General features: G+C 46.5%; 1 protein-coding gene across 2 annotated transcripts in view; it reads right to left on the reverse strand.

The window, feature by feature from the left end:
* Positions 1-2489: 2489 nt before the first annotated feature.
* Positions 2490-19512, reverse strand: part of COL15A1 (collagen type XV alpha 1 chain) — a 93627-nt gene continuing 76604 nt past the window's right edge. The window contains exons 30-41 of one of the 2 annotated variants that reach the window (XM_081150618.1): positions 17636-17716; positions 17170-17219; positions 16976-17059; positions 15954-16098; positions 12250-12314; positions 10802-10930; positions 10595-10657; positions 10164-10223; positions 9818-9877; positions 6212-6397; positions 4578-4693; positions 2490-3574 (exon numbers count right to left, since the gene is read on the reverse strand). In XM_081150618.1, coding sequence (XP_081006744.1) covers positions 3361-3574; positions 4578-4693; positions 6212-6397; positions 9818-9877; positions 10164-10223; positions 10595-10657; positions 10802-10930; positions 12250-12314; positions 15954-16098; positions 16976-17059; positions 17170-17219; positions 17636-17716 — 1253 coding nt within the window. In that variant the 3' untranslated portion in view covers positions 2490-3360. The remainder of the gene's footprint in view (positions 3575-4577; positions 4694-6211; positions 6398-9817; positions 9878-10163; positions 10224-10594; positions 10658-10801; positions 10931-12249; positions 12315-15953; positions 16099-16975; positions 17060-17169; positions 17220-17635; positions 17717-19512) is intronic. The other variant, XM_081150619.1, reaches the window with a different exon arrangement.

A 19512-nucleotide genomic window follows, 5' to 3' on the forward strand; every position in this document is an offset into this window, starting at 1 on the left:
CCTCCCCTCCTTCCTTCCTTCCTTTCTTCTTTCTTTCTTTCTTTCTTTTTTTTTCTTCTCAACCTCCTCAGCCCCCATTTTCTGGTCATTGCAAACCTTCTTGTATTTTGGGTGGAGGAATTATTCCTTCTGCACAACTTATCTTGGGAGGGGCTGCCAGTCACTGTCATGGGCACACAACACGTGTGAGGGTCCTTCCCAGGAATTAAGGTAGCCCCAGAGGGGGGAGGAGGTCTTCTCTCCTTTGTGGCCACTCTCCGGGGAGGGGAGTGATGTGAGCCTGCAACTGTCTGGGAACAGACCCTGCCACGTGAAGGCATCTTGTCCTCTGTTGGAGGGAAGGAAGCCATATACAGAGAAAAGCAGAAGCAAAGACACACTCACACATACACACACAGAAAGAACACACAAAGTGACATTACTTGAGTCTCTTGCATCCTCTGTCCTTCTACTTAGTTTCATGAACCAAAACATTCCTTTTTTTTCTTTCTTATGAATTTGACTTGTGTTTCCCTTACTGACTAGTAGGCAGCTGTACTGGACTGCCGACAGTTCCCTGAATTCACTCCCTACTTGCACTCCCTACAGGTTCAAGCAACACAGTGCAAACCATGTATAGTCCAGAGGGTGCAAGAAATCTGAGGGTGACTCTTGTCATTTTTCTCTAGGCACCACCACGTGGCCATATCCAGCCTGGCTGTTCTGTCTCCCTACCCCCATCTCTCCTCAGTCCCTTTGCTCCTTTGTGTCTTTCAAAGTCAGCCTCCTCGTGGGGTCTGGCCCTAATATGGGACAGCTGCTTCTATCCTCCTGGTTCTGCTTCTGGACAGGGGACCTTGGACGCTGTGGGCTTCAGATCTTGAGCATCTACAACGTGGACTCAGCAAGGACCCAAAGACCTTTCGCACTGTGAAGATTAACTCCTTGTGGCATATTTTCCCTCCCTTATTATGTCTGAAAGCATTAGTCTATTTCCCAGCCTAGAGATCCATTCAGGAGTAGAATGAGGGCTTAGAGACCTTTCAGCCATTGTGTTTCAGTTGTGTGACAAGATCCTGGTATGGTATTAAACACACCAGGTGTTCAGAGGGGAAGCATGACTAAAGCTAGGCAGGTTCAGGGGAAGGAGTGATGTCACCGAGGAAGCAGAGTCTGCACTGGCTATTAGCAAGAGAGCCAGGCTAGACCAAAGGGGTTAAGGCTTTCCCAAGATGGGGCAGGGCATGAACAGCTCAGCAGAGGGACCCATGTGGCTTGGCAAGTGACAGGAAAACAGATGTTCAGTGAAGGGTCTTGAATGCCGGGCCCAGGATTTTAATTAACTATCATTCTCAGAGTCCGAATGGGGCTGGGATTGTTATAGGGTCTCTTCTGGGAGAGCCATTATTTATGCCCTCCTCTGATGCACAAAGAGGACTGAGAAGAAGACATGAACCTCAACACCACTTCCTGGGGTTAGCAAAAGAAGTCTTCCCTACTCTTGGCTCTCCTGGAACCCCGTCCCCCCCAATCTCACTGTGCCCCTCTGTGACCCAGAGCCACGGTGGGCTCTGATTGAAATGGACAGTGTCTTCACTTCATGGCTTCAGGAGCCTCACATTCCCCTCCCTCCACAGTTCCTGTCCATGCCAGGCACCCCAGCCCCCAGTTACTCCCGGGTCCTCAACAACCCACCTCTGGGGCTTTCCAATCTATAACTGTCTTCATTCCGTGACTCATTAGAGAGATTCTTATCATTCCTGCAATTAGGAAGTCCCTAAGTGGAGGTTCTGGATTTTGGGGGGTCAGTTTCCTTCCTACCTCAAGGACTGTTCATGTGGATTCCCTTGGCCGAGCTTCTGAGCCAGCCCAGCGGAATGGGAGGAAACATCCCAGCCTGCCCTTTGCCTGGTGACACTGTTTCTCCCTCAGGGCCGAGCCCAGAGGCAGATTCAGAGCCAAGAGGGAGGGGATGGGCAGCCTTGAGCGGTGGTTCCGTTCAAAGACCCTGGCACTGGAATGAGACAGGCCCTGAGTCTGAAACCAGCCCCTCACTCACCAGCTGTGCGACCTGGAACAAGTGACCTCCTGACCCTCAACTTTGTTTTTTCATTTGTGAAGTAGAGGTAGGAATACCTACCTTGCAGAGTTATGAGGAAAGGTAAATGGGGCTTATAACAAGTCTGATGTGTAATAACTGGGAGCTGGTATTATGCTTATTTTATCCCAACCTTCTTGAGAGAAAAAAGCAGGCTTGTCCAAAGTCCGATGTTGAGACAGTCGGTTCCCCATTTCCCACACTGGGGTTCTTCTGCCCACCCCACTCTGCCCCCTCCATGTGGGAGAGAAGCAGCAGGAGCAGTTGAGCATGACGGGAAAAGCTTCCTGTTTCCTGTCATCCCCGAGGACTACACAAGTGGCAGTGACGGGGGAGTACACCACCCCAGGGCCACTTCCTCATCAGTGGCAGAGGGTAAAGGAACCAAGGGGGAAAGTCAAACCAAAGACAGCGCCTGGAAAAGATGCTTTTATGTTCACTTAAATGGGAAAAAAAAAATTAACATATACTGCATGAAGATATAGGAATCTCAGAAAATTCATCCTCACAAACCCGTTTGTTCAATCTCAGTTATAATTCAAGAGTTGCCAAATGGAAATCATAAAATCGGAGGGGGGGGAGAAAGGGAAAGGTAGTAATTATGTGTTGTTTCTTTTCTAGTTTCAGATAACTTGGAGTTTAAACTTTTCCAGCAAGTCAGAGTGATATAAACAGATGCCATACTAAAATATGATTGTAGCAAAAATATAAAACTCCTAAAGCATGATGATAATATTTTAGAAAATAAAAACATTGAAGTCTGATATTACCAGAAACTACAGTTAGGATCATTTGAGCAGTTCTGTATCTCTGTATGAACAGCAGTTGCAAATGACGGATGTATATTAAAGAATAAAGCATTTGGTCTGCACATAACTTAAAAAGGGGTAACATTTCTAAACACTGACTTTTGTAAGAAAACATGAAGGACATCTTACACTCAACAACAATGGTTAAAAGGAGGAAATGACTTTCTGAAGGATGCAGTTGGCAGAATGCCAAGGCCTTTGTTTGCAAGGTGCCCTTGGCCGTGTTGGGATGTGCTCACACTGCATGGGGTCTCCTGCAGAATCTAGCACCAATATATGGATCAGATGTTTATCTTTGATCTGAGTTCTTGATGTCTTCAGTTTTGAGTGTATTGAGGTATGTTTTCTTTGGTTGCTGTTGTGATGAATGTATAATAAAAAATTAATATTTACAACATTTAAACATTTTAGATTTCAGTGTCAACTCTTCACATAAGAAAAATTGGGAAACTCTTAAGGATCATAGGAAGGTCATTACTTCCTAGCATCGGTCATGAAACTGTTTTCAATACAGAGAACAATTAGCCTACTAGCGCAGCTATACGCTTTCTGGTCCAGAATCTTCCCCGAGCTCAGTGGGGAGGCCAATCCCGTGACTGCCATGTCGGCAGTTCGCCATGCTTCACAGTACTTATCCTCAAGACGCACTCCATGGAGACTGGAGCCATGCCAAACGACCTTCTGGGGCCTAAAAAGCAATTTTGTCAGGTTATTTTTTCTTTTTCATGGCATATCTCAGTGAACAAATTGGCAGAAGCCTAGTGAATCAAATCAGGCCCCTGAGCCCCTCATGGTTTGATCCCACATCATCTCTCCATCCTCAATGCTCTTTCCAATTAGCTGAACACACTGTGTTCGAGCCACATCCAGCTTGTACTTGTTCTTAAGTGATACCCTGTGCTATGTGAATCTGAACCTTTGCTCATGAGGTCCCTGAGTCTGGAGCAGCCTCTCTTTCATTTTCAGACCAGTGATAGATACTTCCTCATCTTTCAAAGTCCATTAAATACTTCCTCTTACAGAAAGACTTCATGATTCTCACCCCCAAGAACAGTGAGTATTTTCTCTTGCTCCTATCATCTGATCTGCTTCTTCATTTTACAATTACAATGTTCTGTCTAGAATCACAGCCTGTCTACGTCTGTCTTCCCCTGTAGGCTGGGAGCCCTGTAAGGGTGGGGGCCCTGTAGATACTGTCCCTTCCAGATCTGGCATCAGGTGTGGCATAGAGTAGATGCTGAGGAAAGGTTTGCTGAGTTGTTCTATTTTTAATAGCATACACAGTTTTCAAAGGATATGAGTGCGGCTCACAGCATAGGGTTAAAAGATCACCAAGAGTAGCATTACTTACCACGTATTGTGCCTACTGTACTCTAGATGTTCTCACAATTATCATTCTATTTGCACAATTACTCTATAGATATAATTATCTTGCCCATTTGACAGCTGAGGCAGCTGAGGCAGCTGAGGCTCAGAGAGCAGAAGTGCCTTTTTGAAGATCCCAATTAAGGTCCTGGACCCAGGTCTCTTGGCTCCAAAGCCAGGGCTCTCTCCATGGCCCTCAGCTGCCTCCCTGAGGCTTTATGCTGGCACCACCCCAGAGGGGCAGCTGACAAAAGCATCCCATGATTAGAATGTCTCCTAAAACTGTCTATCATACCATATACTTTGAGGCTTCCACTCCTACTTACCAAGAAGGATCTGTCATCACGTCTCGGCCATCAAAAGAATATATTGGAACATGTGTACTGAACTGACCTCCATGGCCAGAGAAAATTGAGTCCCAATTATTAAAAAGTACTTGTCCCTATGAAAACAAAAATGCCTATTAGAATCATTATACCATCAGCCTGCAAATGGACTAGCTATTTACTCATACTTTTCAAAACTTATTTCAAGATTTTTTATTGACTTTAGAGAGAGAGGAAGGGCGAGGGAGAGAGAGAAACATCCATGTGAGAGCGAAACATCGATAGGCTTCCTCCTGCACACCCCCTACAGGGATCGAGCCTACAACCCAGGCATATGCCCTGATGGAATTGAACTGGCAACCTTTCAGTGCATCGGACACCACCAAACAACTGAGCCACACGGGCCAGGGCTATTCACTCATTCTTTAAGACCAGGTGCCACCTCATACTGAAGTCACCAACCCCAATCGTAGAGGCAGAGTGGGGACTCAGGAAATGTCTGTAGTTTGATTTTATCATCCATTCCTGAACCCTTTCAGTTTTACTGGCTTATTTCTTGAGGTAATTTCCCTTATGACATGTAAACCAAGTTTCACCCTCATCAAAAGTGTGCTTTAGGTCCTTATTTTATTATTATTGTTTTAAAAATTTTATATGTATATACTGAGCTTCAAATTTGTGCCAGTCCACATTACGGTGCTAAATCTCTTACTCCTTTCTCTGAAGGAGCCCTGTTTCCTTCAGTTATTTGTATCCCAACCATACAAATAATTTGATGGCTGAATGTGGTGGAACAGAACCTTGGCAGAGATGGAAAGTGCTGAGCGTAGGCTCAGATGGATCGTGCCAGCCCCAAGGTCCCAAATTGGAGTACTGGGGTCCCAGGGGCCAGAGGGCCTCCAAATACCTTTGAGATCTAGTGGGAGGTCAGCACCCAGGATGTGTGTGAGCAGTAACAGAGCTGTACTTCTGTAGCTTTAAAGGAGTCAGCTACTTCCATGGTATACTTATACCATTGAGGGATCCTATGAGGCTCTGCCTTGCTCCAAAATGGGGGCAGAGAAATATCTTCCAGGCTTTGGCAGCTTAGATGTGCCGAGGACACCAAACCAGGGTGCAGCCCTGGGCCCACTGCTCATCAGCTGTTCTCTGATGCCACTCAGCCGATGCCCTACAGAAGGCATCCCAGGTGGAACCAAGAGCCCCAGATATGGGGGTCAAGGAAACTAATTTTACATTGTAGTGACTTTGAGCAAACTTCTTTCTCCTCCTGAGCCTCAGTTTCCTCATCTGACAAAAGAATAACTCCCTGTTTTTATTGGAAGTATCTGTTAAGATAATGAATGTAGAGTACTTTGTAAACATTAGAAAAGCTAAGTGAAAGAGGTTATTTATTATTCCTTCCTCCTGTCTGCTCCATGAGTCATACCATCCAAGCAGGAGGGGCTGCTGTAAATATTAGAAAACTAAGTTCCTGAGAAACAAAGTGACCCACCCAAAGTCACACAGCCAATCAGGGACAGTCTGGGCCTAGAACCAGCAAACTTCAGATGATGTAAGAAAGTGGCAACTGTCTCTAGTCCCTGTGGAGACCAGTGTATCCAGGAAGCAACGGGGACAACATTTATTTTTACCTTGAGGTTCACTATTGGAAGACTGTATCTCTCTGCTTTCCTCACAACTGTGGAGAGATCTTGGAGATGGGAGGACAAGAATGCTCGGTAGGTGGACAACAGTCCTGCAGCCCTGGCCTGCTGGAAGCACTGAAAATCAGCTCGAATGTCCCCAGAAAATGGCATGTTCAGAGCAACCAAGTGCAGCTGAAAAAAAGTGAGAGAAGAGAGTACAGTTAAAGAATTAAAGGCAAAGACCAAGTCCCATAAGCTTTCACATTCCTAATGAGATCCCAGACTTCTTAGGATGGAAGGCACACCCAAGAGCACCTTATTCAATCTCTACCTGCGGATGGAATTCCCACCCTGGCTTGACCATCTCCAGTGAAGGAGAGCTCAGGTCTCCCAAAGCAGCCTGTGTCAGCTCTCTGAACAGCTCTAAGTGGTGGGAAATTCTCCCATATCTGAGAAAAACAATACAAAATAAACCACTTCAGAGATCTGAATCAGGCCCCCACCATTTGTTGGAGACTTCTGGATGCAGTTCAGTTTCCAGGAGAGTTTTAAGCCGTCTTTGGTCCTGGAGCCCAGAACTACACCAAGCTACCTGCCTCCTGCCTTTTCTTCTACCTCCTGAGTAGGCCTGGGGCTGATTCTGAGGGGCCAGAGGGAAAAGGCATTGAAAGGAGAAAGTCATGATAGTTATTACTAAGACTGCTGGGAGAGACCCTTTTGGAAACATGGGGTCATACCATAATTCTAGCCTCACGTCCCTGCCACCTTGGTCAGCAGCCCAAATAAAAACCATTCCATGGTCTGTTTCCTCCCACACTCTTGCTCCCCAAACCCAGCCTTCTCTCCCAGCCCTTTCTGCTGTATCAAGTGTCGCCATATCTGTGTTCTGCTTATCAAGTGTGCAACCAGTTGCCCACACCTGGCCATGAACTACACAATGTCTAGACTGCCCCATGCATCCTTGCACTTCTTTGGCATTTCTCTCCATTTCACCACCCCTGTTCTTCTCCATTTCAAAAAGGACAGACTCTAAGTCTACTACTTCCCTAATTTCTTTCTGTTATCTACCCTGGTTCTGCCTTTATGACCATACTAGGAAGAAGTCCAGCACCACCACCTTAGCCCCACTCCCCACTGACATGAGGCTTTCCCTGCAGCCCTCAGGTAGCAGCATTTTATGCACCTACATTCCCAGTCCTTAGGAAAAGGAGAGGGCTTCAGCACGATGCTCGCTCACCATGACCACTTCCAGGCCACCAGACTTCCAGCCCCATAAACCCTGGTCCTCTGAGCCCTTGCCAGCTGGCTATACTGTCCCTATCCGTCTTCCTCCCTCTCATGTATCTGCAGACTATGGCTCCCAAAGGGAAAGACCCTATGGCCTCATCACTCTCCACCAGTGTCCTTCTGGTGCCTACACCAAAGGGAAGTCACAAGAAGCCTTGATGGCATTTGGCTTCCCCGATACTAGGGGACATGTAGGAAAGGCGCAATGGTTCAGGGCTTCCCTGCCATGCCTCTCATCTCCACATCTCTTTCGTTAAGGAGATACACAGACAAATGTCTGGAATGGTGGCTGTTTCTGAACGGGGGGGTCAGGGGCTTTTGTGCACTCATGTTTGTATTTCTCTAAATGCTAGGACACTTTTAAAATGAATATGTATCATTTTTATGAAGACGACAATGTTAAAATAAAATGTTAAAATGGTGATTCTATGAATGGCTATAGTTTTGGTAAAATTACAGGTGATTCACTGGTTTCTTCTTCAGCCTTGTATTGATTGTCCAAACTTCCTACAATGAATAGGTATTACTTTAGAATTTATAAAATATTATTTTTAAATTCCTGTAGTTACTGCCTTAACTTTTCTCCCCTTCACAGCTAAGCTTTTTGAAGGGTTACCTATAATCGCTTCTCTCTTTCCTCACCTCACCTCCTCAACCAACTAGAATCTTGTTGGCATCTCTTCATGCTACAGGAATGCTTTTCTCTAGTTTCTAAATTTGAAGGACACCTTTTAGTTCTATTGATGGACCCCTCGGCAGCATTTGACACTGTTGGCCTCTACCTCACTGGGCATTCTTCCTCTCTGACTACGGCATCTCAGTTTCCTTCCCCTTCTTACATTTCTTCATCAGTTCCTTTCTTTGCGGGGAGAGGAGGAGCTCCTCATGGTCCAATCTCTTCTCACTGTACATATTCTCTTTCAGGAATCCTACCACCCTGTCATCACTTTCATGGCTTAGCTGAAAACTCTAAGTCTATACCTCTACACCAGACCCACCGCAGGATTTCAGATCTTCATAGCCTATTCCCTCCTGGAAGTCTCCACTCAGATACTCTACAGGTGCCTCAGACTTACTAGGCCCCTCATGAGCCCCTGCATGGTGGATGAAAGCACTACAGGAAACATGCTTCTGGTATCTGCCAAGCCCATGCCTTGTTCTTTGCTAAAATGTTTCCACAACTCTTGTTAAAAAGAGTGGCCTTAGGCCATGAAATCTTGGCCAGTATTGATTTGTCTAGGAGTGGGTGACTGACCCAAGATGACCCATATAGAACATCTCTTTCAAGATTTGAGAACTGAGTCAGGTAGTATTGGGCTCTGCAGCTGAAGATCACATTGATCTGCAGCCAGGATCAGTGCCATGGCAACCCAAAGTTGTGTGTAAGCTTTGTAGATATAACCTATGACTGTGTGTTGGGGTGGGGGTGGAGGGGAGGCAGGAAGAAAGACCTTTGCAGAAGCTGGCCTGTAGAGATAGTGGAGCAAACTAATAGCAGGGACAAGAGTTGTACTTCCTACAAATGACCCTGGAAAGGAAACTATCACCACTCAGTTACTCAGGCAGAAACCTGGACATCATTCTTGAACTCCCTCATCCACACCTCCCCATATCCAGTATATAGCCAGATTTGTCCCTCCTGTCTCCTTAATTTCTCTCCAATCTGCCCACTTATCTACTTGTTCACTGCTGTGATCATTGTCCACATAGTATAGTAGCTACCTACCTGGTCTTTGAGCCCCTGGTCTTGTCCCCTCCAATCCATTTGTATACTGTACCCAAGATAATTTCTGAAATGCCAACCCTATAATACCCTTTTCTTGCTTAAGACCCTCCATGGCTCCCATTGCCCACTGGAGAGGGTCAAAGTCCTTAGCTTGGTTTACAGGCCCTTGAGGACTAGTCTGTGCCATTCACAGACTCAACATCTATCTCCCTTCTGCCCTCTACTCCTTCAGCAGATTGAAATACTCAGAATTACAGAAATGCCTTGCCTCCCTCTGTTCCATATGCCCTCTGCCTGGAATTCCTACTCTCTTCTGCCCACCTGGATCTCTCCTGCTCTCAACTGCCTTATAGATCTTAGTTTTGAGGTCACCTCCTCTAAAGAATGCAGACTTCTCTGATCTTCCTCGTACCTGCCAGCTTCCTGTGTTTGCCTCACCGGAAAGACTTACATAGTGTATTGTAATTACCTATTTGTTTGTTTGCCTCTCTTGCTAGTCTATATGCATTTTGAGAGTGGGAATTGTGCCCAGCATGGAACCTGGCACATAGTAGACACGCATTCAGCATTTGCAGAGTAAATGCATGAATTGTACTTACTGCAGGCCTCCCATAATTGACATTTGAAACAGACATCAGTGGAGGCTGAAGCGGATGTGGCTATTATGTAAAAAAAGAAAACAAACAGTTCTGACTATTTTCATTTCATTCAATCTGTTCTTCAGAGCATACTGAGGTACAAATGCAGTGTTTCTGGAAAAGATACTTTAAATAGTTTCTCATGGTCTTTGGGCCACTCTTAACTGGGAAGGGTTACATGCTCAAGTGAAAAAATAATCCTTAGAAGGGAGGGAATATTCTCAGACCTTTTAGAAAGAACACTGAGTCAGCGAAGCAGAAGACCCATGTTTTACAGCCAATTCACCCCCTTAATAGAGCAAGTCACCTCTTCAGAGCCTGTTTCCTCATCTGCAAAATGGGATGATAGTACCTGCCTCAAAGGTTGCTGTAGGGTTAAGAAATGGACAATGTCAGTTGCCGATGAGTGTCAAATATTAAAGGGTTCTTTTAGATCCCTTACACCAACCATGATGCCACAGATGAATAAACTGAGGCCAAGAGAGGGAAAGCCCGTTGCCCAGGAGGAGTCAGCTACGACATGGGAACAGCTCTCCAGCCTCGGGGTCCAGATGAACTCCACTACATAGTGAGAACATTCTGTCGGCAACTGGTCACTCCAGGCAGGCCTTCTGCCAGATACCGAACCATGTAAAGCTGGCTGTCCAGAGTTTGGAGAGCTTGGTGTCGGGTACCCAGGGGCACTCAGTCACTGCTGATGCAAGAAAAAGTAAGATGCAAGACAGGAAAGCTACTCACATTGCTGCTGGAAAGCGCAGGGGGTGGAGGACTGTCGGCAGGAATGGGGATCAGTTCTCCCAGCTTTAAGAAAAAAGAGCACATTGAAAATGAAACAACTAGAAAATGTCCACCTATTTTCAAAACAGAAAAATTGCATTTACAGGAGTAGATGTTACTTCTCAAGGGTAACTGGAGGCAGTTTGTACAAGAAAGTTGAAGGGTTACCTGTAATTTTTTCCAGCCATCTCTGACACGAATGAAAAACTCAGTGCTGTCCCGCAGGTAGATGAACGTCCCTTCTATCACCAAATGCGCATTCTGCAGCATGTCGTCCATGCTACTCAGGGCTGTCACCTGTCAGTCATTTAAAATTCAAACACTGCAGTTATGACAGCAGTGGCACACTCAAGAAACTGGCTTCCTTGTCAAGTCTAATATAAGCCCGCCCCCTTAGTCCATGAAAAGGCTTAATGTGCCATAGAGCGATATATAACTTCATCAATAACCAAAGGACAATCTTTTTGATAAAACAAAAGCATGAATTACTTTGGAACACAACTCTAAGTTATAATAGAGATGTTAAAACAGGAAGACAATATTCTGTGAGTATAAAGATGTTTAAAAACTGTAGACAGAGTGGTCTTTGTTGGGTGCTGCTATCAGCAGAGTGATGGGCAAGTTCTGCCACTTCCATTTCTGGGAGCTGCTCAGTGGCACTGACATGGGTAAATGTGCTATCTCATGCTGCTCCTTGAAGAGCTTCAAATGTCTTTTCATTTGGAATAAGAAATAAAGCAAGCGAACAATTCTCCGTAGGCCCTGAATCTTTCTTGCCTCGCTGGGTAGTTACAACATTAAATGTGCGGTAGGAAATGAGGCTCTGTCATTCCTCTGTCTAGGAAGCTGCCAAAGGTTAGGCAGTCATCTCGGCATATCCAGGAGCAGACAAAAAAGCTGCAAAAGTCCATCGAAGAGCACCAAGTCTCAAAGAAATATCAGCCAAGAGAGCTTTTATTTTTTGTTTCAACTGAGAAAGATTATAGAACGTTAATTTTCACCTAGCCTTGAAGACAATGACTGGGCATCCAAATGGCTCAGAAATGCCCCCAAGCCACCAAATATCAAAATTCCATTATCCACTGGACCCTTCTTTTGTTTGGCAGGCTCATTTTCCCACTACAAGCTGCGGAGACCACAGAGTGTTCCTAGGTCTCCTGACATCCCCGTGAGGTATTTGTCCCTCTGCTGATGTGTCACAATAAACTCTGAGCTCTTTACCTGCTCCAGTGACCTGCAGGGTAATGAGCGTACAGGAGATAGCCTTTCGCAGAACATCCTTTGGCTGAATTACCAGCAAGGGTTCTGTTGTGAAACTGTTTACACTCGGGCTTCTGATCTTTGATGTCATATGATTAGTTCTAGTTACAGTTTAGTGAATTAAGGATTAAAGGATACAACTGAAATCCTAAATGATTTTGTATTCTGTATCTTTTTCCTTAAGAAATCATCCAAAGAGATAATAAATACCCTCTGTTTGTGGGACTGCACCAATGTGATTGTCATGGAGGCCTAATTCCAGCAGAAAGGTGTCCCAGCCCCTAAACACTGTAGCCGAAGTGCTAAGTAAACCCTTCTAAAGCAGAAGATGAATACACACTGGCCACTATACTGACCAGGTTTCTGGATCCGGGGAGCCCTGGTTGTCCTGGAGGGCCGGGCGGGCCTGGCAGGGCCACAGCTACGACAAAGCAGAAAAGAGGAGTTAGAAAAAGTCACACTCTCTAGACAACGACTTGGGTGTCCCCTGGTCACTGAGGGGAGCATGTGCAACCCCACTTGCAGTGCTGCAAAACGTGGATGCTTGGGTTTGAATCTTGGGCACTCTGGATCCAACATAGGACTCAGCCATGTGGACTGGTTCGGGGAAGAGCTGGGCTTCTTGATTACAGCACAGGATGAAGTCCTGCCCAGGACTCTTCCGTTTTATAAGTGAATATATTCCCCTTGTTGCTGTTGTTTGTATAAGTCAGTCTAAGTTGAGTTTTCTGTCCCTCACATCCAAAAACATCCTGACTCCTACAACTTAGTCCATCCAGGAGACAAGCAGATAACTACTGAACAGAGGAAGCAGGCTCAGAAAGAGGAAGGAAGGTGCCAGGCTGCAGAAGGAGGGCAAAGCAGTGAAATGACAGGAGCCCTATCCTTGGGGCCAGGAGACATGGCCTCAGGTCCCCGATTTGTCACTTCTCAGCTGTGTGACCTCAGGGAATCAGCAAGCTCTCTGAACCCTAGTTTCCTCATCTGTGAAATGTGAACAGGCATTTCTTCTTCATGGCTGTGGTGAGAACTGAGAAAAATACAAAATAGGCATGTGCTTTGCAAACTGTACAGCATTCAGCCAGAGGTTCTTAGCTTTTGAAGAGTCACAGTGCCCTAATACTCAGATCAAGGCTACTGCCCTCTTTCCTAGAAAATGCATTAGCACGCACACAATTCTACATAAAATGTTAGTGGGGTGGTAGCTCCCCAGGGCAATCTTTGAATTCTCAAGGAGTTTATAGCTCCCCAACAAAAAGCTCTGACTTTAGGCAAGCATAAAGAAATATTATTACAGCTATTCTTTCCCTCTCCTTCTACCTCTCTAATCCCCTGTACCTCCCAAATCTGCAAGGCTCTTGCAGAGTTAAGAATGTTTTTACAAGTCCTGGTAAAATTGCTGCATCAGATTTTTCAGGTCATTGCAAGTAAGTCTGCATTTTTGACATAGGACTTGACAATCCACACATAGGTGGTGAATGTCCAATGGGGAGCAGGTCAGAGGACTCAAATTTGGAACCCAGCCATGCCTCTTATTAGTATTTGTGACCTTGAACAAGTCTCAACTTCTCTGAGCTTCAGTGTGTTCATGCATGAAATGAGTTTTATAGTAGTTTCTGTTTCATTTCCCTCCCAAGGTTGCTGTGAAGATTAAATGGGATAACAAATATGAGAGTGTTTTGTAAGTTGTGAACTGCCGTACATTATGTGAGGGTAATCCTCGTTCTATTGAGCAAAGAGTCTTGGGGACCCCTAGTGGAGGGCTACTATGGACAGCAGATTCTCTGCACCCTGTGCTCTCCCTGTAATGCCTCCCCCCCCTGTATTTCCTGTTCAACCCTCAAGGTTGAGTGCACACCTATGGTTTTATCCACCCAGCACCTTCTTTCTTTGTAGACCAGTATCTTCACCTTCTCTTGGGATTTATCCCTTCACCTCTACAACTATTTGGTTCTCACCTCCTGGCAATAGGTGACTGGTTCAAGGCTGGGTACCTGGCCCAAGTCAGGCCAATCAAAGTCCTTTCCCAAGACTTGCCTCATCCCAAGACTTTTCAGACTAAAACTGAGAAGAAAGGCCAAGATTTCAAGCTGACAACAGAAGCTGTAAGTTGTCAGTAACCTTCTTTCAGACCACGCAGAGGATGTGGTCTGTGGTGAAGAGACATGAAGCTAGTGTACAGAGAGAAGCTGAGACAAGAGTCGGCCAGAGATCCTTCACAGGGGCTGAATCTCTGGTTCTGGCTATACCTGAGGTCCTGCTGCATGTCTGCTCCTTTCATAAACTGATTGCTCACCCCTTCCTTCATGTCTAATACGTTTCCCTTTGCTTGATCTAGTCTGAGTAACATTTCTGTCACCTTGCAGCCAAAAAATCCAAGACTGAGTCAAAGCCCCAGGCCCAAAGGGGCTGTGTAAAGTTCTCCAGGCATTGCAGATATCTTTCCAGGTGTGCTTCCACCACACCTGGCTCATGCCACCCCAAGCAACAAAAAAGGATGTCATCGTGCTATTATTGCTGCTAGTGTTATTTTCCACCATGGGCACAGTGGGAAGAACGCAAGCTTCAGAGCTACACTGACCTGGGTCCTAAACCTGTTGGTGTCACTTATTAGCTGTGTGACCTTGGAAAGGTTCCTTGTCTTTGGATCTTACTTTCCTCATCTGCAAAATGGGGATGTTAATACTTTCCTTGAAGGGCTTTGTGAGATTGCAATAGAATAATGAAGTGGAATGACCAGCTGAGTTCCTGACACTTGGTAAATGGAGATTTTCTTCTGCTTCCCTCATTTGAGGAAGTGAGTTACCAACGGGTGAAAGAATTTTTGCATAGAGAGTTAAAATCAATGCTGGTCCTCAAGTTTCTTAAGTCCCAGGCATAGGCAAAGCAGTCAAGAAGTTTCCATCCACACATGAAAAGATAGTCCACATCATTAGTTTTTAGGGAAATGCAAATCAAAACCACAATGAGATATCACTTCACACACACTAGGATGACTAGAAAAGATATAATAATAACAAGCGTTAATGAAGATGAGGAGAAATTGAAACTTTTTTTTAATCCTAACCTGAGGATAGGTTTATTGATTTTAAAGAGAGCGGAAGGAAGGCGGGGAGAGAAAGATGTGAAAAACACAAATCAGTTGCCTCCTGTACGAACCCTGACCAGAGATCAAACTCACAACCCAGGTATGTGCCCTAACCAGAATCAAACCCGCAACATTTTGGTGTAAGGGACAATACTCCAATTAACTGAGCCACTGGCCAGGGCTGAAACTGAAACTTTTGTACACTCTAGTGGGAATGCAAAATGTTGCAGCCACTTTGGAAAACAGTTTGATAAGGTTCCTCAAGAAGTTAAACATGTATGAGGCAGCAATTCCGCTCCTAGGTATATACCCTAGGAAACTGAAAACACACATCCACATAAAAACTTGTACATGAATGTTCATAGCATTATTATTCATAATAGCCAAAGAGTATAAATAACTCAAATGTCCATCAACTGATGAATGGATAAACAAACGTAACAATGGAATATTAAGCAGCCATAAAAAGGAATAAAGTTCTGATACGCACTATATAATGACCCTTGAAAACACTGTGCTAAGTGAAAGAAGCCAAACACAAAAGGCCACATAACGTATGCTTCCATTCATATGAAATGTCCAGAATAGGCAAATCTGTAGATGTAGAAAGTAGATTATTGGTTGCCAGGGTCTGGGGGGAGGAGGAAAAGAGGAGTGTCTGCTAATTGGTACAGGGTTTCTTTTTGAGGTAACGAAAAATTCTGGAATTAGAGTGGTGATGGCTGCACAACCTTGTGAATATATTAAAAACCACTAAATTGTACACTTTAAATGGGTGAATTTTATGGCATGTGAATTATCTCAATTTTACAAAAAGGGAGGGAGGGAGGAAGGAAGGAAGGCAGTCAGGCAGGCAGGTAGGCAAGCTCTACCCAGGAAACAGCCCTTTGTCAGTGTGGCTTACATGCCACCGGATAGGGTGACCCTGAGCACAGCAGCACCATAAATGAGGGCACCACTCACAGTACTAACCTGCTCCTAGGATAGCCGGAGGTCCCGGTGGCCCTGGAGGTCCTGGTGGCCCAGGAGAACCAGGTCTTCCAAAGCCAGGTGGCCCAGGCAGGCCAGGAACACCAGGGGGTCCCTGGGGCCCAACGACAGTATCCCCTTTCTGACCCTGTAAAGACAAGGGCACAGGAACAGAAGAGAGAAAGCACCATTATCACTAGAAGTCCCACCTATTCTTTTTAAGAGGACATTTGTAAGAAGTCAATAAATACCAGCTATTGTCATCATTATCCTCAATCTTGGGCACAACTCGAGTGATGGATGCCAGTCCTTATGTTGAATGACACTCCAGAGAACCCCAGAGAGCCCCAAAATCAGATGAGCCCCTAGAGATCATCTAGTCTAGCCTTTGCAGTTCACAGATAAAGAAGCTGAGACCTAGATTGAGGACAGGACTTGACCAAGGCCTCAAAGCAAGTTACCAGCAGAGCTGGAAGTGGAACCCTCATCTCCTGGCTTTGCTGGGTCTGCCCTCACGGCAAGCTCTGGGACCAGGGTTTGCCTGTGGTCAGACTCGTCATACTCTTATTAGAGGCATAACTTGATTTTCTCTTTTGTGGCCTGGAGGAACTTGTCAGCCTAAGAAGACCAAGCCTATCTAAGAGCTCCCTCTTTGATGAAATATCAAAAGAATCAAATAGCTCCTCTGAATATATCTCCCTCCCCTTCCATTCTGCCTCCCTTGTCTGATGTATTTATTCACTATTAATAACTCTTCATGTTCAGCGATTTTCCACCATTAACATGAACAAGGCAGCACAGTTAGTGACCTGAAAATTACCTGAATGCATTTGGCCTTGGCCAGCTCCCTTTCCTCTACGGACCTCAGCCAAGCCCCCCTTCAGTCAACATGAGGCCGACTCCTAGGTCCAGTCTCAGGTTGTGGCTAAGGACTGACCCTCAGCTCCCCAACTGCCCCGTCACATGGGGGGTTTCAGGAAAGTGGGGGTTCAAAAGGAAGGTGACAGGGAGGGGTCACTACTCACAACCAGGCCTGGGCTTCCCGGTCTGCCTGGAGGCCCCGACACAGAGAGCTCGCCTGGACGGCCTCCTCCGTCTCCATGCTCCCCCTGGAAGCAGAGGGCATTTGAAGAACATTTAGTCAGAAGGATGAAGTGGCCTCTGGCATAGGCTCAGGAACTTGGCAACGCAGGCCCAAGTTTCGAGGGGAAGCACTCACCTTCAAGCTGTTCAGAAAATGTCTCAGGTAAGCTGGGTCCACTGGAGGGCCTGGAGAAGAAATGCTTTATAAAATTCACAATCACAGTCTCAGAAATTTAAACATAAAAGTCTCCACGTCCGCAACCATGATGACTTCCTCATGGAAGAGACTCCGCGTTGGTTTAGCTAACAGAGTGGGCACTGGGCTTGGAGGCAGAGATCAGTCCTGGTCCGGATGTCCACTTGGACACTGGGGTCCTGGCACATCCATGACCCCCTTTGGGGCTGTTTTTTATAGGAAGCCTGAGTAACTGGAACTTCCGTTGTCTCTTGACAATGTCCCATATTGGACACACGTCACCCACGACTAGGTCCCTGTGGAGCTTTCGGTCGGGGTTGTTATGTAATTAGTCTCACTTTCTGGCTCAGCTGGATTTCTCAGGGACAACTATCTAAGGCAAGATCTGGCCCAAGGGCTTACATACCTGGTGGTCCCTGGGCCCCCTGGTCGCCTTTTTCTCCCTTTGAGCCGGGAAGACCCCAGGTTCCCTTTTCACCTTTAACACCTGCCACCAAATACACATGCATTAAAAAAAAGCAGTGGAAAATCACCTGCATCTCATACAAAACATTTTTGAGGTAAGTTTCTCAAACTGAGCTCCTTTAGCAAAGTGCACTCGACAAACAACTGCCCACTGAGTGTGGAAAGTCCTTTGCTAACTGATGGGGACAGAAGAGAGAGTGGTAGGTGCAGCAGACACATTCCCGACCTTGAATGGCTGGGTCTCGGGGAGACAGACACAGTGAAGGGTAATGGGAGGAGGATGGGACAAGCGGATCGCAAAGATAACAGCAGTGCGTCGTGGGAGCTCGGCAGAAGCTGCAGTCAACTCCCACGGCTTCACGCACGTGCCTGCGGCTCCACACCAAGTCAGGCTTGCAGTCCCTGTTCAGCAGGGCGGTGTCAGGGGAGGAGAGGATCTCCCAGGAGTGCCCGCGAGGAAATGACGGGTGCTAAGCATTCCACTGACAAAGTTGGGAGAACGCCAGCTGTGTGACGCCCCGCTCCCCACAGGGCTTGTGAGAAGCACCCTTTCTGCAGTAGCAGCACCACAGGCAATCCCTCCCCCGCAACTCTTTATAAGGAAGAGAGGCATGAGCTCCTTCTGGGAGTCCAGCATTTAGGAAGAGAAGTGATCCCTCCCTCCACCTCCATGAGTGGTGGACGCTAGATCTTTGAATTTCTGCTTCTCAAGAGGTATGAGAGATCAACTGACCAATGCTCTCGAGCCTAGAGATGGGGCACACAGTGTAGATGAAGTCTGGGGCTCAGCTTCCCAGAGCAGGGGAAGGACTGTGCAGAGGCATGATGCTGCCAGCTTGGGGTCAGTGGGAGAGGCAATCACACCTGGCGAGGCCTCACTGACTGGGGGAGCTGCTGGAGCCAGGATCTGGAGACTGTGCCTCTTGGGGCCTCTACCCACCCACAGTGAGACCGCAGACAGCGGCACTGCCCGAGAAGAGGACAGCGAGCTCACGACTGCCCACGTGGCTGCTCATCCGAGGGAGCTGGAGTAGACCCACAAGTAAATAGGAGGACAACCAGCTCACTAGGGCCTGCATCCAGAAAGGTCTGTTCCTTCCCCCTCCTCCCAGAGGAACCCCATGAGGAAGGGAACCACTGGGGATCTGAGAAAGCAAATCCACATCCACCCCTTCTCCCTAAGGCCCACCTTGCAGCAGGAGGAAGGGAAAGCCTTCAACTGGATCTGAGTATGGAGTTTGAAAACAGCCTGGACTTTGTAACCAAAGTGACAGAAAAACCATGGGGCCAGATATCACCAGGGAGACCACCACCTGGTAGGCCGGGGTGACAGATCCCAGCCAGAGGTCAGTATTGGAAAGAGAGAAAAAAAGCTTTCCCTTGTTTAAACTGCAAGTGTTCAGACTTCTCAATCAGAAGTGGGACAACAGGGTGTGTGGGGACAGAGGACCAGACTGAGTGCTCACCTGCATGCCCAGTTTCCTGGCCGTTCCCACTCTCTGATGTGCGGGCATTTGCTAATCAAATGCTCAGAGCCAGGGCTTCTCATTCTCTACTGTGCATGCAGCTCAGCAGGGAGCTTGTTAAATGCAGCTCTGATTCAGCAGGTATGCGGTGAGGCCCAGGGTTCTGCATTTCTAACAAGCTTCCAGGGGATGAAGAGGCTGCTGGTCCAAGAACACTTTGCAGCAAAGATCTTCTGAGCTCCCATGACCCTGCCCTGTACTAGCTCTTAGTATACTGCATTATAGTGATTTTGAAAATACTTTCACATAACAGAGCCTAAGGGCCTGGGTGGCAGGAACGGTGGAGTATTCA

This window comes from Miniopterus schreibersii, assembly GCF_964146895.1.
Source record: "Miniopterus schreibersii genome assembly, chromosome: 11".
Lineage (NCBI taxonomy): Eukaryota > Metazoa > Chordata > Mammalia > Chiroptera > Miniopteridae > Miniopterus > Miniopterus schreibersii.